General features: G+C 38.5%; 1 protein-coding gene across 1 annotated transcript in view; it reads right to left on the minus strand.

Annotated features, from left to right (window-relative positions):
• Positions 1-4,372: 4,372 nt before the first annotated feature.
• The window catches only part of LOC122800958 (adiponectin-like), a 43,796-nt gene continuing 22,332 nt past the window's right edge, over positions 4,373-25,836 (minus strand). The window contains exon 3 of the mRNA XM_044070362.1: positions 4,373-5,580. Coding sequence (XP_043926297.1) covers positions 5,060-5,580 — 521 coding nt within the window. The 3' untranslated portion in view covers positions 4,373-5,059. The remainder of the gene's footprint in view (positions 5,581-25,836) is intronic.

Consider the following 25,836-nt stretch of genomic DNA (forward strand, 5'->3'; position numbering starts at 1 on the left):
TATCCTGGGTGTGTGCAACAGACCTGTGTGAGTTGTTAATGCTACATCATGTCTGTTACATCTGTTAGCTGTCCTCAAAGAGGTCATCAAGGGCATGCATGATAACACTAAACACTATCATCCTTTTGAACATGATAAGCCCAAGACTTTTGACACAAATCCACATTGAGTTGTTCACTCATCACTGTCAAATGTGGCAGCATACACCTATATCACCAAGTGGGTAGACCACTGTATCACATACATGGCATCTAAATATCTTTACATGTGTGAAGTGACCTATGTCTTAGGTCCAGTGATTGGGTCTGTACATCAGGACTGTCTGCCGGCCGCTTTCCTGTCCATTATTTAAGTGACAGTGACAAAAGGAGAATTCAAGGTCTTCTGCATCTGTCCTATGTGGATCAGTTGTAATCACTTTACTCCATTTTCATACAGACTACTCTGCCTTGTGTATAAGGCAGTCTCTGACTCTGCTTTATTTGAAATGCTGTATATCCATAAGTCCACTGGTTCACAAGTCCAGTGGTTCACAAGTTACTCGCTCTAAAGACCTTAACTTGGTATGTGACATTAATAGAACCTGCTGGAGGGACAGATTTATCTCCCAGAGGTTAGAAAACCTATGAAACAGACTCACAATTCATGCAAAACAGAGCACCTCTTTGGCCCTTTTCAAGTGCAATCTGGATGATTGGATAGGTAACCATAAATTCACCCTGAGGGTTCCACCTGTGTCTTTCTTGGACAGGGGCAATAGCTGCTGATCATGGAAACAATGTCAGAACTTGACTAGGCATGTATGAGCCTAGGGCCATTAGCCTAGTAACTTCCTATGATCCTATGGTGTTGCTGCTACAACTGTCTTCTATTGACATGCGCTCCTCTGCTGTACATTAGGTTGTTTCACCTGCTCTCTTTCCCTGCGTTAATTTCTACAATTCATCTGTGTGTCCCTATTCAATACATGCACTTCCCCTGAGTGTTTATTTTACATGGCAGTCCATGTACCCTTAAGGATCATTTGCACAACTTCAGTACAGAATGCCAGGAATGGGATTTCACAATATTCTGCACTGTATACACTGTCCTGTACTGTGTTTGGATCATATACTTAAGTATCATACCTCTCAACTATCCAGATTTTCACAGAATGTCCAGATTTTTGCCTTATATATCTTTTGGTGTGTTCCTTATAAAACCTGTGGTTTTCTACCATATCACTGGGAAGATCGCAGGACTGATGTGACTCAATAATTGCATACATTTGAGTTTCAGACTTCAAATCCTTCCGAAAATGTATCTTAACACAAACCACTTGTTATTCAAGCACATTTCTAAAGAGCAAATATGTCAAATCTGTTCTTATGTTTGGGTCATTGTCCCCCCGTTATGTTGCCCTTTGTTCAGATGCCTTGCACTAAGAGATTGAGAGCTATGAAATCTATTATCTGTTAAGCCCTGCTGATCATTGTGCCATTCCACACAAAATGGTGAGCCTTCTGTGCTCTGACTTAAACAGAATTGCTATGCATATTTGCTTACATGATTTCCTGGCCCGGCAACACTGTTGCAAGCTACGAAACCTCGCTTATTTACGTTTAAACACAGTGTGTGGCATGAATATGCAATGAGCACTATTCTCACTGTGCATCACTGCGCACACATGTAAACTCTGTGTAGGCTTTGTGCAAAACTTACACAGTTTGCTGAATCCCTGCAAAGGCTATGTATCTTCAAAATCTTCTGAAAGAAACTATATTAACTTAAGCTGAAGCCCAGGCTGGCTGTTCAAAACAATATTAACAATTTTAAATATTATTTTCTAAACATTTTGACTTGATGCAGGTAAAATGTTACATTTGTAAAATTAGTCTTATTGAGAAGGATACAGTTTTAATTTTCTGACTATCCAGTGTTCTGCACCTTTTTTACCTAATTTTATATATTAAAAAATGTATGTACTATGTTGGGACTTAAACATCCTTTTCTAATGCTGTTTTCCTACTTGTATGTGGCAAGTGTGATGGCAATCGTACTACTTTTTAATAATATTGCTGTACCTATTATGTTAATGCTGCAAACACGAAATTTTTGTATCAATACTGACATTTTCTTCTTTAAATGCTTGTACACTGTGAGTGTGGAATTCATAGACAACTTGTATCCAACACAAAGCCATGCAGTTGGCTTTGTGTAGTACACAAGGTGCTTATGATTCACGAAAGCTACTTAGTAGTGAGTAGTAAGCAGTAATGCTCTACACAGCAGTGAGGCTTTTTAGTGCCAGTTGCAATTGTTGTAGTCACCCAGCTGCATTGCTGTGCAGGAATTTTTGTATAATATGGTGTATTATATAATACTCTTGCAGACCAGTGTAACAAAAATAATTATATTGCACCTATACTTTCTGACGAGAGAGCAAAGGCATCATCGGCTGTATCCTACTGAAATTACTGATCCAGGTAAGCTCTTTTGGGCAACATGTATATGAATCTGTATGTGAATGTATGTGATATAAGGTGTGTGTGTGTGTGTGTGTGTGTGTGTGTGTGTGTGTGTGTGTGTGTGTGTGTGTGTGTTTGCGCATGTGTGTTTGCGTGTGTGTGTTTGCGCGTGTGTTTGCGAGTGTGTGTTTGTACGTGTGTGTTTGCACGTGTGTGTTTGCACGTGTGTCTTTGTGAGCATTTTGTGCCCATTGCCAGATGTGCCCTGCACATATAACCAAGAAGATTATGACTGTATAATGGGCTGACAGTATAAGTATGTGTGTGTGTGTGTGTGTGTGTGTGTGTGTGTGTGTGTGTGTGTGTGTGTGTGTGTGTGTGTGTGTGTGGGCATGCGCGTGTGTGTGCGTGTGTCTGTGAGCATTTTGTGCCCATTGCCACATGTGACCAACACATATAACCAAGAAGTTTATGACTGTATAATGAGCTGACAGTATAAGTATGCATGCATGTGTGCATCTGTGTGTCTGCATGTGTGTGTGTCTGCATGTGTGTGTGTGTCTGCATGTGTTGTGTGTGTGTGTGTGTGTGTGTGTGTCTGCATGTGTGTGTATATGTGTGTGTGTCTACATGTGTGTATGTCTGCATGTGTGTGTGTGTCTGCATTTGTGTGTCTGCATGTGTGCGGGTGTCTGCATGTGTGTGTGTGTGTGTGTGTGTGTGTGTGTGTGTGTGTGTGTGTGTGTGTGTGTGTGTGTGTGTGTGTGTGTGTATCTGCATGTGTGTGTGTCTGCATGTGTGTGTGTGTGTGTGTGTATATGTGTGTGTGTGCGTGTGTGAGTGTGTGTGTGTGTCTGCGTGTGTGTGTCTGCATGTGTCTGCGTGTGTGTGTCTGCATGTGTGTGTGTCTGCGCATGTGTGTGCATGCATGTGCGTGTGTGTCTGCGTCTGCATGTGTGTGTCTCTGCGTGTGTTTTTGCGTGTGTGTCTGCATGTGTGTGTGTGTGTGTGTGTGTGTGTGTGTGTGTGTGTGTGTGTGTGTGTGTGTGTGTGTGTGTGTGTGCACGTGTGTGTGTGTCTGCGTGTGTGTGTGAATAAATCTATATTTCTTTGTGTATAGGGAGTCATTTACAGCACTGAATGGTGTTTCATCATTGTTCATTTTATTAGAGAAATTCTGTCTGAGCCTTTATTCATTAGAAAGTGGTACAAACTTTGAGTGTCTGCTGTCGAGATTGGGTGACAACGGAGGGTGGGAACTGAGTCCTTTTTCCCACTGTTGTGCACTCTCAGAGTTTTTGAGAAGCTGGATTAAGGTGCTTAGTATAAAATATTTTGAAATGCAAAGTTGTGGGGGGTGCAGTAGTCAATTTGTGCATCTTTAATGAAGTGAATTTAATGCAGTGTGTGTTATGCTGAATCTTGATGTAAATTTGCATCAATGATTCAGTATAGATCCTGTATATACACATACTTGCAGTACATTTGCACAGTTTGGTGTGCTTAGATGAGCAGTTGTTTTAACTGCTTGGTTGAACAATTTCTAGATATGAAAATGTCCTGTTCATGAAATTCAATGCGCTGTATGAATGTATATGTCTCTGAATCACACTTATGCTGAATACTGTAACTCGCCCCTTTTGAGCAACCAGCATGTGTTGCACTACTCTGCTGCATATCTAAGAAATCCCCCAAAAATCATAGCCGAGGTACTCAGTGTGGTGGTACATAAAACTGTACTCTTGATTATCATGTCATATGTATTCATTAGTGGTGGTGTCTCAGCTTTCATTTCTCCTGTTACAGGGGCAGTGGATCATTGCAATTACTTGGTTATTATATGAAACAAACAAACAAAAACAAATTTTTTCAGGAACCAAACTCGTAACATTTCTACTTCCAAAGTCAGCCCATTTCACACCATATTGTTTTGCACTGGTTTATTGAATTTGTATTCTTGCACACTGCGAAGGAAGACAGTTCATTCAGGTAGTGTGAAATAAATGTTGCTGATGTATAGAAATGAAGCTAACACCTTCCAAATTATCATATCATGAAAACCTGTTAAAATAGACACTTTAACGTGGAAAAAGAACTTTATAAATCATACACATTTGTATTATTGATGTGTTGATTCTAAGTAAGTCGAGGATGCTTTAAATGAAAAGATTTAACTCCAGACTCACAGTTCCTAAGTAATGTATTTCTTTGTATGACATATGCATATATAAATACAGGTTCAAAGTGTCATTTTTAGATATGGGATGTTAAAAGGAGAGTATAATGCCATAAGCTTGCAATCTCCTGATATAAATAATAACATAACATTAATTATGAATTAATACATAGAAAGTAGTAAATCACCTTGAATGGCTGACAGTATTATAATAGATTAAGTAAATAGCTTAAGAGTCCCATGTGTAATAAAACAACGATATGACTTAGAAAATAGTATGGCATAAAGATAAAACAATGCTAATGTAAAAATATTTGACTAAGATTGTAAAAGTACCATATTTTTGTCAAACTAATCTTTGGGAGGAAGGAGCTAACTTTCACAGTCCATGTTTAGATTCAGTGGTGAGAATCCATCCCTTATTAAGTATCAGCTCTTAATCCATATCAGGATAAAGAAGAAAGCCAGTAAATGTGGAGTCATTATCATTGTTAGCATATATACCATTGAATCGCTCTTCTCCATATACTTGCAGCCAAATCTCATTGCCAGCATCCAGGTGGAGTAAAATGGAACCAGAAGCTTGATCTGTATTATTCTCCTGGTACTGATCCAAAGTGAACAAGATAGGCTTATCACTCTTGTACATGCTGACCTTTACATCCCTCATATAGACAGTCAGGTGATAGGAAAAGTAATATACGCCTGGGATGCTACAGCGAAACTTGCCCGTTGTTTCATCATAGTGCCTCTGCTGGTTGTAGAACACTTTGTTGAATTTAATGGGGACATTTGCAGGGGGGTTAGGGCTAGTCAGTCCAACACTGAAGGCTGAGCGGTAGACATATGCACTTTCTCCTTTTTCACCCTTCATTCCAGGGGTTCCAGGAAACCCTCTTGGACCTTCAAGACCAGGGGATCCTAATTCTCCACTATCTCCTTTTGGTCCTGAAACACCTGCAGGAAGCAAAATAAAGTGCTTAATAAACTGCATTGTGTATTATGTCTAAACATTTTTTTCATATAAGTCTTTATACATAGGCTTTAAAATATAAATTAACATCACTTATTTTCCTACATGAAATTTCAAATGACCAGTATTTTAAGATAGTCTTCAAATGACAGCAAATAGATATGTTAGTGCTGGTATTAGTGTTAGTGCGAAGGAAGCAGATTTCATGACTCAGACTGCAAGAAAGTTCAAGGTGATTTCTGCAGAGTCTACAAAGGCAAGATTTTAGTTATGCAACTACTGTATTGGTACGTGTGTGTGTGTGTGTGTGTGTGTGTGTGTGTGTGTGTGTGTGTGTGTGTGTGTGTGTGTGTGTGTGTGTGTGTGTGTGTGTGTGTGTGTGTGTGTGCGTGCACGTGTGTGCATGTGCTTGTGTGCATGTGATTGTGTGCATGTGTGTGTGTGCATGTGCATGTGTGTGCATGTGCATGTGCATTTGTGTGTGGTTGTGTGTACGTCTGTCTCTCTTTCTGCCTGGGATACTGTGGGATTGTAAGACTGTGTTTATGTGCATTGGCAAATATGTTTGTATGCATGTCTGTGCACACTTGTGTACATTTTAAATGGAAAACAGAGTCTGCGGTCAAGCTACTCAAGTTGTACAGCAATGCAACTTTTCTAGAAAACTCTATCCTTGCTGAATTAATGTTTGTTGGGATTCATTAATAACCCTATCATCACATGGCACAGTCTCTCCTCCAAAGACCTAGATCCTGCATGGACCAGACCAGCCAGTGCTACCTGTCCAGGTAATGAACATGCTAGTGTCTCCAGAAATGAACTGCAGAGTGTCGTATGAACAATACATACAACACCCCCTCTTCTGAAAGTAATGTACAGTTATATCACTTATATATAATCATCTCCTTTTCTTCCACAATAAGAAAAGACAATTAAAATTCTTGCTGTCTACAGACATTCCCCCTCACACAGCCTAACTGGTAGAAGTGAAATAAATATGCAAGTTGCCAAGGGTCACCCCCCCTTTAAAATAAAATAGTTGCACGACTATATCTCCAGGTTGATTCTTTCTGAATAATGAGAATGCTTGTGTCTCATGCTCTGTGTGTACTGATTTGACACATAGCCCAAAAGAGCATCTGTTTATATTAGTACCTTCCACCATCTAACAGAGTAGAACGGCATTGTCTGATATTTCCCATTCTACCAAATGAATGCACACTGCTGACTGTCTAGTGCACCAGCTCTCACATTAATATCCAGTGCTCATTGCCAAGGGTCACCAAGCTTTCTTCTACAATCTGTTAGAATGGAGTGTTCATATGTCAGGTTTCCATGGCATGCTCAGACATAAAGGCACTCTTTTTAAATACCTCTCCTCTTACTTCATGAATTAATCTTTAGTATATACAGTCCTCATATATTCAGCTTCTAACCTCCCAAATTAGTGTGTAATGGTCAGTGTTCAGGGTCACTTACTCTCCCATGTCTCATATTAATGTTAAATGCCCATTGTGCAGAATTAGACCACCATCCCTCTCTTACCTAGTAGTGCTTTCAGAGCTGTGCTGAACTGCTTCTCTACGGCCTACCCTAACATGATATACCTGTGCTATTCATGATTTTTCCTTTTATTTAGCTCATATAAATGTGATTTTAATTTCACTTAGTCAGCATGGCTTACACATGTGCCATAAAATCTAACTTCAAACATGCAAACTTAGTGTAGAAAGGCTAGTCAGATAGTTATGCTTGCTGGTGGTGGTGGGATCTCGGTTAGCAGAAGTACCTATAAGTGTCTAGCCATGCTTTCCTATAATATTAGATACAGAACAAGACGTGCACTACTCATTCAGTCTGTTAAGTCATCAGAGGCAGCTGGATCCACATGGAAGTTCTCTGTACCATAATATTAAGCACATAACTGGCACTACTGACACTTCTTCTATTGAAGAACTGGGAGGCAGGCATACGTGGCAGAGCAGAAGGCTCATTACAATTATACTATGTCACACTGCTTGTTGTGTAACAGTAATATGTAAATCCTTTTTACTTTACTGCAGCTTTTCTGAATATGTAGGATGGAAGTTTAATTAATTAGACATTCCATCTTGCTGGTGGTTGCATAATGGGCTTATGCCTTACTACTTTATTTATTTATTACCCTGTTTACAAGTTTATTTGTTTATTTGTTTCATTTAGTTACCAGGACAGTCTGACTGGGCTATGCAAGATCCATTTTTAGAAGAGGCGAAGGGACAAATGCTCCAATAAAATGGAAACAATAATGATATTTAAACTTACAATACAAAATGGACAACATGGGAAAATATATGTAAACAAAAGAAGTAAAAATCAAATGTGATAAAACAAATGATAAATTTAATAGCCACTTGTCTATTTCATGATATATGTAGCTTCATAACAAAGTTGGGACCCTTAAATTTTGAAAAAAAAAAAGAAAACCTGGAAAACTCCAAAACTTGCCATTGAATTTCTCCTGGATACTCTGAAGCCCCATGGCATGAGGGCTGCACTTCTTGCAGTCCTGCTACTTATATATACACTATTAGAGTGTGGGGGGGGGTACTGTGAGTTACCACAAGCCTGGAAGAATATACTCCCTTCATTCATGCTTTTAGCTCTGCATTTCCAAGGATCACAGTTATAGTCTTTGGAATTTCAGTAGGCATTCGATATAGGTTGGTTTGCTAATCTACTTTCTGTATTCAGTCCTCACTAGTGCTGCTGCCTCTCTCTCTCTCTCTCTCTCTTTGCTCAGCAGTCCTGATTTGAGTCACTTTATCCTAAAAAGTGAGAAATAACAAATGTCCTGATTTTTAGAAAAAAAAACTTAATTGCTAACATTCCTTTAAATATTGCAAAAAATTATGATGTTTTAGCTGAAACACTTAAATGATGTAAAAAAATAGGTAAATAGTGTGAAACAACGCAAAGAACTACAGTTCTACAAAATATGGCTTTTGTTTTGGTAATATAGTATAGATATGCCTTTGGATTAGTTGTGAGTGTTGTTTTTTTGTAATATAGTGTACCCAGTAAGATGCGTCATAGCCTGAGTTTTAATAAAGGAGAAATGTCATAGCTTGAGTTTTCATAAAGGTGCAAACCCTTATCTCCATAAGGTAGTTAATGAATTTCTAGGTCACTGTGATCCAATTTTTTTTTTATTTTATTTTACAGTCCAATAAAAACAATGTGTTACTAAACATGCTAAAGTAATAAGGGTCTGCTACTAGAAATCCTTCTTAGTGTGTCTGTGATTTTGATTTTCTTATTTCCTACCTCTGAACTTGACTGTTTTCCTCTCTATCGCCATGTCGTGTAGGGAGGTGCACAACCTTCATTTGAAAATGTTGTAATATTATGCTCCATACCAAGTGATCATTTCTAGGGTCTGCCCCAACATTTGCTTGTGGCATATACTTTGGATCTTCATCTTCTGTTCATTGTAGAAAAAGCTGATATGCTCAATAGCTAAACAGCTAAACCACGAAAGGGTGTGTTTGGCCACAAACTCATTAGCGAAGATCAACAACATTGTTTGTATTGCCCAGGACAGAATTCTGATGTGCAGCACTTGTCTAAGTTTCCACATTTTAAGATTAGTTACCAGAGCTGAGAAACTCCTTGCCTATACTATAATTCAAAAATGGCAGCGGTTAAGATTTCCCAGAACATAAAATGGGTAGTAGGTCCCTTTCGTAGCTTCCAGGTCTATATCAAGTCACCATCATAAGTTAAAAGATGGAGAAGGCAGATAGGTTATACCATCCTAGAGGTATGTACAGCTACATGATGGCCTCCCAAATGTCACATCAATAACCTCAGCAAACAGTGACTTCAGTTTATGCCCATCTGCTTCAGTGGATGGTAAGGGGCCCAAGAGAGATACAGCCTTTTACTCACTAAGCTTAACCTTTTCTATTTTTATAACTGGTTACCATAACATTCTGACCTACCTTACTTCTGTGGCACTGCTCTTCACTGACTGTCTTCTGCTGCGGTCACTGTGCTGGCCTGCTGTGCTCTGCCTGTCTACAGTTGTGTCTGCTTTGCTCTTCTGCCCTATCCCTTTTTCCAATAACCTCTGACATCACTACCTTTATAATGTCTAATTTGTTCCCACCTACATTATGGTCAATAAGCTAGTTCCTTACCACTAACTACTCCTGATATTTTTTACTATATGGTTTTTCTCCTCTGCCCTAACATATTATCTGTCGCTTAATATGTTCTGAAAAACTCAGTCAACATCCACAAATTGTAACAATGATTATTACTGCCACTTCTCTGCTCACAGTCATACTTCTTTGGTTTGCAAGCCTTAAGTATCCTGTTTACACAAGTTGCTTACATGGCAAACTCAGCATCAGTCCCTACAGCATGACCAGCTGGCAGATCCTTTATATACCTATAGGCACCCTAGTAATAAAATAACGTACACTTTAGGATTAAAAATACTATACTTGAGTTGCCTTGATATCCCATTAAAAAGTTTCAGAAAGTACTAGCTGGAGATATTCAACCCAACCTAGGACTGCCTGATGTCACCTCTCTATATCAAACAAATAATCTTTTTCTAGGTTACATAAACACCGGAAGCATAAACAATAAATGGGCTCAGCTATATTACAAAACTAATTGCCATCTCAGAGTCATATTTATAACTACAGTCTTTGAGAAAGGCAAGGTGGTAGTGGTCTTTTGAGGGACAGCAATGAAGCAAAATTTTCTCTAACATAAATAGGCATTATTAATACCCAGCAAGACTACAAAGCCAACTGGTTCATTGTAAAATAAAGTACCCCATCATTTGTCAGTTATCTATATTCCCAATTCTCACCAATCTCCTTGAATGAATTAAAAATAAGCAAGATTCTAGATATTACCAGACAGTCTTAACTTATCATAATTGGTAACCTAAATGTAGACTGTAATGGCCCCAAAAACTCATGTAAGTAGATTATTTAGTGTACAAACTGAATGAACTAGTCTCTGAAGGTACCAGATGTAACACCAACAGAAAAACAATACTTTGCTGGCTTTTGTGATAACAATACATCTTATAAACTGCTACATCTACAAGTAGTCATAAACTCCATAAGTGACCACTACACCACAGTCTCTACTTGGTCCTTCACATGTAAAAAATCTGAACTCCATCTATTGCTAACCAGGTCAAGTACTGACTTCTCAAGATGACTCACTTTCATTTGATCTGGAAATGCTAAAGTGAAATTCTTTATACTAATGCAACAACTCTCTCTCTGTTTTCATAACCTTTTTATTCTCTATATAGGAACTTTTCTACCTCCTTCAAAAGACTATAATTTCATGGCAGACACACCCCTGGATCACCCTCAGTCTTAAACTACTATTACAAAGTAGAGCTAGTACTTGGATGGCATGGAAAAAGGAACCATTTAGCAAGCATAAATAAATATAATACATATCTGTAACTAAAGCATTATACAAAGTTTAGCAGCAACTATGTCAATGCATATACCCAAAACCTGCAAATCATTTACCAGCACCATTTTAGACCCTAAACAGGCTTTTGAAACAACAGACCATGTAACTCTACTAAGCCAAGTGTCTGGTACTGTTTTCCTTCTGAAGCTGTACAATGGTTTGAAAATTATCTCAGCAAAAGAACATTCAGAGTGGCAGGATCAAACAAAGCCACTCATACAGGGAGCAGTAAGCAATGAGTTCCACAGGGTTCGGTCCTTGGCCCACTACTATTTTGTGTTTATCAATAACCTCCCCATGACATCTTTTGCATATTAACTGTATGCTGTACACTGATGATATTATTATTGTCTCTAGTAAGCACCAGTCCATTCAGAAAAAAGAACTTCAAAAAATAAAAATAAAATACATAATTAACAAATAAATAAAAACAGTTGCATACTGACCTATCTGGTTCACTCCTGCCCACCATGCACAGCAAAAGTACTTAGGCCTGACCTTGGATAAAAGACTTTCCTTTCATACTTATACTGGATCACAAGTTAACAAAGTGTTAATTTGTCTAAAATTATCTTATAAAATATCCAACCTGCTCACTATTGAGGCCCATTAATGTGCTGCTTCCCAAATTGAAATATTGCCTTTCAATAACAGAACCTCTATGTTCAGAATACCACACTCATTCAATACGCTGAGAATATAATTTTTTAGATTTATCAATCTGCCAGCAACAGAGAGCACCTCTGCACTACTTTAAATGCATCTACATGGCTTCTTGTACAATCAAGGAGTATACTGCTGCTCAATATAGTTACCTTTACAATATTAGATATGCGGCCCCCTACTCCTAAACTAACTAAATTAGTAACCAAACCTATGGTCCCAGAAACAATGACGACATTCTGCTGCTGAGACTAGCATTTACACTAAGCATTTGTGAAAGTGCATCATCTATGTGGAATAGCCTCCTTGATAATACTAGGAAGCTTGAACACTTGCAAAAATACAAGAAAACCCTTAAGGTCCATCTATTTAGCAAAACAAGTGTAAGTGCTTTAAAGCCACAGGCTAATGCTTGCATGCACTTTCCTTATTGTTCTCTCTGTAATGTCCCACACTTTCTATACTGACTCCATAAGTGGTGGTGGGCGGAGTTCCTCATAAAGTGTGTAGCAGTGAACATGCTACAGTTTAAGGTCTACCTCCTTGACACCAGGTGGTAATGCACACTGCTTTAGCAACATAATAGTGCAAGAGGTTTTAGTTGTATATATTTTGAATAATAACTGCATCAACCTTTTCAGTAACAACTGCCCTGCCAAAATTGTCTTCAAGGATATTTTGTGCTATTCCTGTAGGCATTTCATATTAAACTATGTATATAGTATGTAGTCTTTTACCACTAGTGCATTTTGAGGCATTGCTCACATTGTGCTTACTTCATACACTGTTATTCTGTTGACATTTTAGGAGTTCTGATTAACCTGTAACACAGTTTTCACATAAAAACCTCTAAGTCTGTTTTCTGCAATGTTACACAAATGTCTGATTAGTCATCTTAGACTGTAATGCAGTTGATATTTCTACATAACGTTTTCATCAAGTATTTATATTTCACTTCATTTAATATTGTTTTATGAATATAATTCTGTCTGTATATGTAATTACCCCCACCCAAGTAGAGTGGGTCATGGCTGAAAAGGGTCCTTATACCAATTCAGTTACTCCATAGTTTGATAGACAGGTAGATAAACAAACAAACAAATAAATCTATCAATAAACAAACAAACATCACTGGCAACCTCAGTGGTGGTGTGTTCTAGGCACTGACTTTTTGTAAGCTGAACCTGCTCCTTCAAAGTGGTTTCTAGAATCCCTGAGCCAAACCTCAGTGGTTCCATTTGGACCAAGGACTCTTCACCCTAGTCTCTTTCATTAGTCGAGCAGGGTTGAATGACCCAGAATAAAGATGGTTTGTTAAGTCTTTCCACTCCAGGGTCCACAGCTCAGGTTTTCTATTTCATACAGCTGTTTGAGATCTTGTGGATATTGGCCTTTAGGCCGTGGGAGCCCAGCCTTCAGGAATATGGTCTCATGTCAGTAGCAAGCCTAGTGTGGACTTCTACCACCTCTATATTACCCCTGTTAGTTGTATCCCTACTATTCAGAACCCAGTTGCCAATTGTGTTGTGGATTTGTGTAGTGTGCTTAACCCATGCTTGTTAAAGAGATGGAACATGTTACATCCAGACCTGAGAAGAGTAAGGTTATTTTGTTATTCTTGCCTCCTGGAAAATGTTAGAGGTTCCAAAGGCCACTAGTTTTGAGACAGACAGGAAACGCTATAGTACATCAGATCAGCTATTGACTAGCCTATGGTCCTTATTCCCCTTCCCCAGAGATGCCTGAATGGGTATATGGGGAAAAAAATGGGAAAAAAAAAACCTTCACAGGATGTATCACAGATGTGCCTTTCAGCTTTGGCCACAGCTGTCTGCACATAAACATGTGATTCCCAGTTTAGTTCCCTTGATTTCGCCAGACCTACTGCCTGGAGTACCTGAGGTGACTGAAGCCACTGGGAAGAGTTCCACTTGACAGATGTCCTCTGCTATATGGAAGAGCTTATCCATATAAGTGAAGAAGTATCCTGTGCTGCCTCAGCCTTTCACTCTGGCTGTAGTTCTGACCTTTTTTTGGCATCCTTATGATTTGAGTCGTAGGTATTCCATGGGCATATTGACTGTTTCTGTCGATAGTGATTTTATGGTTTATAGTCTGACACTTCCTTATTAAGCAGTTCTCTAAAAAGGGGTGGGTGTCTGCATTTCTGTCCAATTTAGAAGAACCAATCTGTTTTACTGGCCTTTTTTATCCTGCTGTCTCCACATTGTTGAAGTTTCTTTCCTTGGAAGATACTCTATCTGGTGTCCATCATCTCTACATGAAGGATTTCTGAGTTTCAGGCTGTTATCTCATGCCATAATCTTTTACGGGTATCAGTTGCCCCATATGACTAACCCACCTAGGTGGATTTAGAAGTGTGCTTTAGTCAGTCCATCCAACTCCCAGTTTTATTCAAAGGAAAATAAGTCAAGGAAGAGCAAGCTTCTCAAACCGTGGGAGTGCTGTGCCACCAGTATAGGTCCTTTCTGAAATAAGTGCATGAAAGCAGGATGACAGAACACCTGACTGTCTCCTGCTTCTGCAAGTGGGCATGGGCTTGCAGTCCTTAAGCAAACCTTTTCCAAGCAGGTTGCTAACCACACTAATTTTGCTATAAGGTGGTGAACCATCCTTAGAAAAATGCATCAGTCAAAGGCCACTCCACCAGTAGTAAGATTCCTTTTATTGAGGACAGTCCCCTCACAGATCTGCTGATATGACACTTATGCAGGTTGAAAGCACTAAGACCTTCTTTGACACTATTCAACCAAAAACATTTATAAACTCAACTGATTTGCCTTCTTTGTTCTACATTAAAATGCATGAATCCACAAACCTGGGGCAGAACTTAGGAAACTATACACAGATATAAATTTACTTACTAATTTATTTAATTATGCATTTGTTAACCAGATAAATGAACTGGTCCCTTTTCAGCCATAACCTGGGCCCCAACAGCAATATAGCAATACTCCATCATTTGTAACTGTCTTCATCCTATAGTTAGTTTACTGTATCCTACTCAATATTTATTTTCCAATGATTCCATTTAAAAGTAACTCGACTTTTATAATCTTGATGATGTTTCACTGTATTCTTCATTTAACTGTCATGTTTTCATTAACTGTCATATCATTACAATTTTATATATGTACATTTACTCTTCTGTGTATGTACTTTTATTATTTATTGATTAACTGTCATATCATTACTAGGCTATGTATGTACATTTGTTTTGTAAATTGTGTATAACTTGCCTTCTACTTGTTCTGTAAAATGCAACATTTCTCCCTTATGCTATCTAGAATATCTTCATGACATCGCTACATCTACCAAAATAAGTTATTTGCAATTTAAGTGTTAGTAACTTCACCAGCACTTAGTAGCTGTGAAATGAATTACTCAAGTATGGGTAGCATATGCCAGTAAACAAAAGTAATGAATAAATGTATCTATATATATATATATATATATATATATATATAGTTTTAAGATATTAGTGCTGCGGTAGCATTGTCACCTCATAAGAAGACATTGTCCCGTTCAATTCTCAGCTAGAGCGTCTTCTGTGTGGAGGCATATGTGAATGGGGCGTGCCTTCATTGAAGGTTGTGCATCAGGGCTGGTAACCCAGTACGTAAAAATCCACTACCAATCATTAGTGGACCGGAGTTCTGCTGTGGCGACCCCTAACCGGGAAAAGCCGAAAGACACAAACAGTGTAGCCAATAAACCAAGCAGACAAGGCAGAAGAAGACAAAGTACGAAATGCAAAAGCACTCATAGGTAGCGACCAGAAGGCAGAACTGAACTTTGTACCCTGGAACTGCGAGACAAAGAGCTTGTTGCTAAGCCACTGTGCTACCTATATCCAAATAATTAGATTCACAGCTGCTAAGTGCTGGTGAAGTTATTAACATTTACATTGTATGTAACTTATTTTGGTAAATCTAGAGATGTCATGAAGATATTGTACAGAAAGGAATCCATACATCATGGAATAGTTTAAATGCAGTGATATATTTATTTGTAACTTCAGATAAAGTAAATTTTTGAACCACAGCCTAGTTCTACATATTTCCTGCAACTGTGGGTATTTCAAGCTCTGCATTAAATCCAACCGACAGAGTTTTAAAGCTTTAGGTATGTTTATTTTAGAAGGTATACTGCTATAAATATTCATTCATTCAGTTTCTCATACCCGGTTCATCCCTTTCAGGGTTGTAGGAAGCAAATACTTGTCCTGGCTAGCAGTGAGCATAAGGCAGAGAACCAGTATTAGATGGAATACCTGTCAATCACAAGCTGTACACGCATATTCACATGTATATTGGACAATTTTAAAGCTAGCTATTTCACTTACCAACACATCTATGGGATATGGGAAGAAATCAAATGCCTCAGCATAATCCCTCATTGACAAAGGGAGAAAATACCCAGATCACACAAAAGGTACCCCAGGTTGGAATTGAACCAGAGAACCAACTACTGAGGCAGCAATTTTAACCTGTGTACCACTGTGCCACCTATTGCTACACATTCTAGTTGATGAATGTATGCAGTCGTATTATTAACTATTTTAAAACATTGCATACTTTTTACAGTGTGCACTTAACATAAGGGAGAAGACTCACATTTTAGTGCATAAGGTTAAGTCTATGAGTTGCAAATGTGCTTTATGTTGCAATTCTGGCTTTGACACATTCAACTTCCACCTGCAAAAAATGTGTGAGTTTGAAGTCATTTAAACAGGCAGTGATCTTATGTCTCTCATAAAGTGACATATTTGTGCCTAGTCAACTTATTAAAATTGATAACATGAAAGTAAATAAACATGACAGGCATTTCATTTACTTTTGCCATTTTGCTGTTGTGAACTGCACACTTATGACATGAAGTTAAGCCTGTTTTAAGTGGCTTAGCAAATGTTTTCAACTAAGAAAATGCAGAAAATTGCATTTTGAAAATATTGAGGGTGATGAGGATTTACTCTGTCTGGGACTGGTAATTCATTAATGAGGCATTTACCAAATGTTTGAGGCTTTCTGTTTTAAAATGCATGCATTGTGAATGTACTCCTTTAGCAATATTTGTTAAGAGATTCACATGTAATTGGGCAGGAAGGGTGTATTTCATCCATCCATCCTCAACTCCTTTTCCCATTTTGCACATGGGGTCAGGGTGTCACTTCCTTAGTGACAATAATCTCGAGCCAAGGTTCACACCACCAGGTGGCTAGCCCTGCCATGGTAGTTCATTTGTACCACTTACTCGCACACATACACTTTCATCTACATCCAATTTAGAATGCCCAGTCCAATTACTGCATGTCTTTGGAATGTGGGAGGAAATTGGAGTACCTGCAGGAAACTCAAGAGACTACAGGGAAGACATGCAGACTCCACAAAGAAGGCACCCAGCTGAGAATCAAACTGGAGAACCTCTTGGTGTGAGGCAACAGTGCTAACCACTGCACCACCGGTGTATTACTAAGATGTAAAATAATTTCCTAACTATTGCTGTGTGAACAATATTAGCTCAGAGTGTCTTCAATAACTACTCAGAGTGCTATTAGTTTGTCCCATATGAACAAACATTTTGAATAAGTTAAACATTAATAACACAGAGGCGGTTAAATGCCAGGTGAAACAATTCATGGATACTTGGATAAGCACCTGTGCATCTCCAGGTTAGACTCAAAAAAGTATCCATTTAGTGTACCCACTATGGACCCCCAGGTTAGGCTATACTTACAAAGTATTAAAGAATCCATTACTTAAACACAGGTTAACTCCTCAAGGGAGTGTCTTAATATCCTACCGACACATCTTATTGTTTAATTTGTCATCTTTCAAACTTCCCCTACTTAGCTCTATCCATCTATTCTTTTTGTCTTACCTCCTCTTTCCTGCAAAACCTCTCACACCTTCTCTAGTATTTTATCTGTCTGCAAAATTGATTTAATTGTGGAGATTTTCTTCCTAGGCCTCTACTGAAAAGGGTTTACTGCCCAGTTGAACATTCATAGTAAACAAATATCAAATACATAAACAAAAATAAATGCATACACATAAATAAGAATAGATCGTATAAGTTGTGCTTCATAACCTTACAATATCACAGACTTAATGAATTAAAACATAAATGCAAATAAGTGAAATATGAGCTGTTTACCTGTATGCCTACACATTTGCACACTTTTCTGAATGAAATATAAGCTGTTTGTGTGCTCTTTGATTTACAAAGACAATTCTATACAAAGCTGCATGGGAAGATATTTTCCTGACGTAAGCTGCTCAAGTGATCATGATCTTAAATATGTTAATTTTTTTGATGTGTAAGATAATTCTGGACACAAATCCTACTGAAATGCAAATTACTATTTGCCATTTGCTGCACATCCATTTTATTATAATGCTTGTGCCTTTGTCTTGTAAGTGGAGATGAAAATGTATTATTTGCAGAATATTTAATAATGAATGGAGGTTACCTAAACACTGTCTTATAAGAAGTAATGCAGAACGTTAACCAAAAATCACTGGCGGCACTAGAATGAACTGAATAAGGAAGTGATTTTTGGTTCTAGTGCTGCCAGTGATTGTTGGTTCTTTTTTGGTGCTTGCACTGGTTACGTAGGGATTTTGTCAGTTTTGTTGAAGTGGAGAACATTGTGGAGGAAAAACTGAAGAAGCATGCAGTATTTATTCAGACATTTTGATTTTTTTATTTTATTTAATTAATTGATTAATTAATTAATTAATTTTACATTTGTTTACCAAGGTAGTCTGTCTGAACTGGTATTCCCTTTTCAGCAGTCTTCGGGAGGAAAACCCTCCAAGACAATAAACAAAAAGAAACAAAAAAATCCCACTATTTTAACAAAGAAACATGCATAGATAATAGAGCAATTACATAAGATTATCAGTGCATAATAATAGGTGTAAAATGAACACATTATATAGGTTCATAGGTGGTTACTTGATATTGAACAGAAGGTCTTTATAAGCCTAGCTGCATGTACCCAATATAATACTAGAGAAACACAATATAAAAGATCTTGCCAAAACTCAAGATCTTGGTTAGCAATGACTGCCCATATCTAGGAGGGTCATAGGTGAATTCCCTGGCAGGAATTTATGGTTGCCCATCCAGTCATTCAGGCTACCTTTAAACAGGGTCATGGAGGGGCTCTGTTTGAAGTGAACTGGTAGCTTATTCCAGAGGAGTGGAAACCTCTGAGAGACATACTGTATCTGTCTCTCCAGCAGGTCCTATTTATGTTGCAGGGCAGGTTAAGGTCCCTGGAGCGGGTGACCCTTGTCCCATTTGACTTGCGGATGTGCAGAATTTCCATTTAGTTTGGATTTGAGATTGCTCTGTAGGCCAGGCACAAGTCTCCTGTAAGTACTCTGTATGCTACTGAGTACAGTGACATCAGTCTGTTAGTGTATGACATGTGCTGGGGACCCTGAATTTATTGGTTAGAAATCTCTGAGGTCTCTCACATTGCTGCAGGTGCCTGGTAAGGTACATAACCAAAGGGAGCATTGTACTTACTTATTGGCTTGATGAGGGTCGAGTACAGGGGAGTTATGACCTCTTTCACTCTTGAGGCAATGCCTTTGCTAATGAGGTGTGCGACGTAGAATGCCTTCCTTACCACAGTAGACACATGGTGGTCAAATTCTAGGCTACAATGAACATGTGTTCTCATGTCTCTCACTATTGAGTTGATAATTAGGGTATTATTATTTATACAATACTCTGCAGGGATATTGTTTTTACCGAAGGGGATGATAATGCATTATTTAGCACTGAGTTTGAGTCCATGACTTTGGCACCAATCACTGGTTTATGTAAGTCCCTCTTGAAGTATATTGACTTTTTTGGGGGATTCAATGACTGCACCTAATTTACAGTTGTTAGCAAACTTAGTCAGTCACAGCCCTTCTGGTTTGGCCTGAACTTCTGAGAAGTATATTCTAAGCAACAGGGGCCCAGCACTGACCCCTGAGGAACCCCACTGGTGACAGGTCTACAGCTCAAAGTAAAGTCCTCAACTTTGACTAAGTGAAAGGTTGGTGAGCCAGTTAGCAACTAACCTGATGACATAAGTATTGATGTTAAACTGGGAGAGTTTATCAATGTTGCCCAAATGTGGGATTGTGTTGAAGGCCTTGGCTAAGTCAAGGTAGGCTGTATGTACAGATATGCCTTCACCTATGGCTCTGGTGACATTTTCAAAGAAGTCCACCAGGTTTAACAGGCATGACCTACCTTTGACAAAACCAAACTGTGTCAGATCAAGGGTTTGAAAATCAGGTAAATCCTTATTTATAAGATCTATGATGATTTGTTCCATGGCCTTACAAATAAAGCTGGTTAAGCTTATGGGTCTGTAGTTCCCAGGGTCTGTTGCTGTACCTCCTTTATGAAGGGGAATGACAATTGCTATTTTCCATTCAGCGGGAACAAATCCAGTACTCAGGCTGTGGTTGAAGAGAACCCCTAATGGAGTTGCTAACTCATGTTTTAGATCATTTAAAACACAACCTGGGATGCCATCTAGTTCCATAGAGGGTGTGTTTTTGGCCTTGGAGAGAGCATTAATTACTTGCTCTTTGGAGATGCAAGGTGGGGGAAATGTAGAGGGGATGCTTTGTGTAATGTTTGGAGGGGACAGGGCAGGGGGTGAAATTTTCACCAAACCTGTCAGTTTATAGGTTAGCTATTTTCACAGGATCAGTGTGTGTTATGCCATCCGCAGCCAGTTCAGTACACAGCTGGGTCCTACATTTTAGGTTACAGATATAGCTGAAGAATGCCTTATGGTTATCCTTAGCTATGGTTGCTAAATTTTTTTCAATGTTGCCCTTAGAGGATTTTACAAGTTGTTTTATTTGTTTGTTCAAGCAGAGGAGGGTGTCATTCCAGTGCTGTGACCTCTCTTTTTTATTCTTAGACAGCAAATTCTTCCTCTTGTTGTATAACTTATTAATGCTAGATATCCACTAGGGAGGCTTGTTTTGATCCTATCAGTTACAGCTGTATCAATACATTTCTATAAGTGATTGCACAGGTCATTTGTGTATACCTTACTATAGTTGTCAATGCCATTTGTGGGAACAGGAGTTTGCAAATTATTTTTGCCATCCCTTAGGAGGGTATAATTAGCTTTGGTGAATTTTTTTAGCAATATTTCACCTAAGAGGAGTTCAGGTGTTATAACTACCTCAAATGTGACTGATTTGTGATCATATTTAACCAGTGAGGATCCTATACTTGTGGTAGTGCAAAAGTCATCCATGTTGGTGAGGACCAGGTCAAGAATATTTGAGTCCCTTGTGGGGTTGCATAGTATGTGTTCCAGGGCATTATTGTTAAAGTCCAGGGACCTTGTGCAAGTATGTTGGTACTCATATAAATTTCCCAGTCAATGGAGGGATAGTTAAAATTGCCCATGACTAGAGTGTTTGGCTGTAATTTGATTTAGTCAAGAAGGTCCAAATAAGCAGCATGGGTATCTTGGTTCATTCATTCAGGGACATTGAGGGGGGTTGGGAGGGTGGCCTAATGGTTAAGGTATTTGCCTTACAAACATGGTGCCGGGTTTGAGTCTCACAAGGGATAATTGGCTAGGCTTACAATAGCTTGCAAGGGCAGTTAGCCTAGTACTAACCTATGATGCAGGTCTGTAGCTAACGATGACTTGACGTTTAAACTTGGAGTAACTCCATGGTGTTTCCCTGTGTAATGAGTTTAGAGGTGTATTTATCTTTGATTATGATAGATACTCCACCTCCTTTGGTTCTCACACATTGATTTTGCGGTCTGAAAATTTGGAAGGTGTTGCAGCCTTGTAAGGCAGGGGTACTCTTTGCAGCTCTGAACCAAGTTTCTGTGACTGCATAGACATTAACATTCTACAGGGAGAGTAGTGCTTCTAGACACTGCAGTTTCTGATTTAAATTGCTAATGTTTAGCAGCATAACTTTTAATTTATTTGTGAGTGATATTTTCACGTTGGAAATTTTGTTCTTGAGACCTTGCCTAAAAAAGGCAGTATGGGGGAGGCAAGTGCCTTAGCCAGTAACTGAAAGCCTAGAGGTGACAGGTGAAAACTATCAACCATGTCATCCCAGACTGACAAGAACTGGATCCCCTTAGAATGACACCAGAAACTTAGCTAATTGTTAAAATCAATCATTTTTTTGTTTATATTGTGGTAGCATCATAGGTGAGGGTAGAATGCTGGCCAGGCCTAGAGACATACCTGCCTGGGACACATAGTCATAGAGCTCAATTATGTCTCTCTTCATATAGTCCAGTGAGGTATGATCATTTACATTTGTACATATTTTATACAACGAGATTGTAAGGGATATATTCACAGACTTGCCAGGTACTTAAGGTTAGAAAGAACAGGTATAACAGTAAAATTGTAGACGAAGGTCTGTAAGTGTAAGAAGTGAAAAAAATATATACCTTGTCTGTTTTGACAGGGACACAACCATGCAGAGGTTACATGATTTTCTTTTTAGTTTCTGTTGGAAGAGTTTTAGGATTGATTCTCCCCTTACCTACATATGATGAGTAAAGGGAGTCATCAAAGTGGCTATTTGATTTAGTGGTAAGAATTAGATATAGATGTTGAGACCTAGAGTTCTCTGTTTGGAGTGTATAGACAGAGAATGTTAAAGATTACAGGGCAATTTTGGGGGGGGGGGGGTGCTGTGCAGTGGAGAGTTATAATATATTATATTATATGCTGTTTTTAGTTAGTGTTCAGTCAAGGTATTTGGGAATTTTAAACAGCTTTTTGAGTGGAGACACCATAGTGTATAATATGTTTGCAGGCTGTCTTACTAATGCTTTTTTCTACATCCATCTTGGATACATGAGTGTAACAACCACAGAATCTTAGCTCAGAAATATCAATAATTGAATTTAATGAAAAATGTACCAGTGGTTTGTATTGCTCCACAGGGTTCACCCTTTGCCTCATAGCTGTTTTCTCCCACTTTAGTCATCAGTTCAGGAACACCTGCGGTTCTCTTTAAATCCTTTATATTAATGATCTACGAATTCCAGGCACTCCTGTTTTCACTAACACTAATTAGAATGTTTTGCAGGATGATTCTTTAAATGGCTTAAACAGTGATTACGTTTGGCCAGTATAAGTTGTTGTTCTTCTTTCGGCTTTTCCCGGTTAGGGGTCGCCACGGCGGAACTCCGGTCCGCTAATGATTGGCAGTAGATTTTTTTACGGGTACTGAGGTGCCAGCTCGATGCCCAACCTTCAGTGAAGGCACGCCCATTCTATGCATGTCTTTTGAATGCCACTCGACCACGGGGAGGACATGCCTACTCCACACAGAAGGCGCTCCAGCCAAGAATCGAAGAACAATAGTTATAATATGCACTCCATAAAAAACAAATAACATGGATGAAACATATATCTGGGATTGTGGTCTAATTCTTTGCTGCCCTTCAGAAAGCATATGGATCATTTCTAAGATAGCCAAGCAAATATGCAGCTGTTTAAAATAAAAGAGTAATTAAGAAAAATGTATGCCTAACACAACTCATAAGATATACCAGTTATTAATGTTACTTCTGCCTATAGTACCAAACTCGTTTGTACGTTTGTCACCCTTATCCCAGGAAAAGAGCATTAATATTACCTCAGAACAGAATACTTTGTCTTCCCGTTAATGGAAAGAGTAACCTAATACTTGGGTCATTTGTTTATAGTGAGAATTTCAGGACTATTGCAGTTCACGTAACAGTAATTTTTTTGTTAAAGTAATCATAACTCTCAAATGTTGAGATTTTTGCAGACTGTCCAGATTTTTGGTCTGTTCTTTGAAAAATTTGTGGCTTTCTGGCATATCACTAGGATGACTTGAGGACTGACCACTAAATAAGGACATATATTTGAGTTTCAGACTTCAGATCCTTCAGAAAATGTATGTTAAAGCAAACCCTGTTACTCTAGCATCTTTCTAAGTTTATAATAGCAATATTTAAAATATGAAGTTAGAATTTATTATCATTTAGTGTAAGGACAATGGTCTTAAACTAAACAAGAAACAATGTCATATAGTTAATTTTGCTAAATATAACATTTCCACATTCCACTGTTTAAGCCACTTAAAGAATCATCCTGAAAAACATAAGCCACTTAAAAAATTGTCTACATTCCATGTTGATAAGTCTTTATCTTTTGACCATAATGTCTCTGCAGTAATACTGAAAACCTTCTGTCTGGTTCATCTGATTTCCAAAAGCATTTCCTCTGGACCTAAAGGAACCTTAATTTCCCCTTTACACATCTTTCATTAGATGCATTGTTGAATATAATATTCCCTTTAGCATGTATGTAACTAAATATATCACTCATCTTGAGAGATTTCAAACACTCCTACCTAAAATGGATCAGCGGCCTCATGACTCTCAATTATCCAGACAGACTAGCAGACCTTTCTTAGTACTCACTCTTGTATACATCTGTGGGGTGATCTGTGTCAAGCCTTTCAAGCCACAAATGATCTGACTCTCTGTGACCTCCTATTTCTTTAGAAAAAAATGACTCTTCAAATATTCGCATCTATATTACCTGATCGAAAGTTTAGGTTAACGAATACCTAAACGTCGACCTGGTAATATTGAAAAATTAAAACAGTGAATGGCCAATTTAATGTAGGGAATGAATTCCCTTGGCCGCAAAAAAAAAAAAAAAAAAAATTTAAACCAAAATAAAGTGGGCGGCTTCGTCCCAGACCCCTCCTGATCCCTCACACCCCCTAACTAAATATACCAACTCCGAGATCGTGGGGAAAGGGACAAAATCTGCATAACAGCCAAGGGAATTCTTTCCCTGTGATAAATCAGCCATTCACATTTTTTTGCTTTCGCTATTACCAGATTGACGTTTAGGTATGCACTAACCTAAACATTTGGTAAAGTAATAGGAACCCAAATATTCAGTTAAAGAACAGTTTTCAATGTCAAATGCACTTCCACAATTATTTATTTGCTTACCATTGTATAACTTACTGTGACTGTGTTGTAATGTATGCCCTGGATATTGTTTTCCTTGAGTATTTTTAGCTTATAGGGATTTTTTTTATTATTACTGCATTAGAAATGAAAATGGTCTGATGAGCTAGCTTACTAACCTGGTTTTCTAAAGAGTGAATATATAAAGAATATCTATTTAAATAATATTTGGCAGAATGAAAGTTCCTACTGATGCACTTACAAGGCAGATGTGTTACAAGACAGATGTGTTCAGAGTTAGTCTGAATGGCTCACTGCCCATAAATTACTTGTTAAGCAGGGTACTATTTCTTAAGTTCAGCACTCGGAGGGAAAACGTGTCATTCTCCAGTTTAAATACCTCTGAATTTCATGACTTACTTTTATATCCTATCACATTTGATTAGATCAGACAGCTGCATATGTTTGTTCTTATAACCTTGTTTAGTTGAGTACATGTGAAGTAGCCTGCACTCCAACCACTATTGCACAGGTTTAGGTACAAAGTTAATTGACCCTTTTTGTGATGAATCCACTTCCTTTTGTCTCTGCACATTCTGATTACTGTCATCAGAACTCGAACTGTTGCAATTAATTGCTGTCACAAAAATTTGTATTTGAATCTGAGCCCTTCCAATCTTCATATTGATTGACGATTTCCAAAAATTGACAGTGCATAGCCTGCACCAGTGGTATAGAGGGATAAAGCCTTGACTACAGCAAAGGTGCCTTGAGGGTGACTACTGGCTTGGGTTTTTGATGGTGCAGATAGGAAGCACTGGCATACCCATCCTGTGGGTAGGGGGATGGATGGATGGTGACTCCTGCACAGCTTGTGTCATTGCTCTGATGACAATGCTTCAGCTGAGGATTTTGATTGATTAGGAAGCTGATACATGGTAGAAGTGGACATACCCACACAAATAAGTGACAGCAGCCCTTCTCTGTATAACTGGGGGAAGCATGCATGTGCAGACAGAAAGATGTAGGCAGCATTTATGGTGTGTTTAGGCCAGCTCTTGGTATAGTGTTAGGCT

The sequence above is a fragment of the Protopterus annectens genome, chromosome 4.part1 (assembly GCF_019279795.1).
Source record: "Protopterus annectens isolate FY-2018-M chromosome 4.part1, PAN1.0, whole genome shotgun sequence".
NCBI classification, from domain to species: Eukaryota; Metazoa; Chordata; order Ceratodontiformes; family Protopteridae; genus Protopterus; species Protopterus annectens.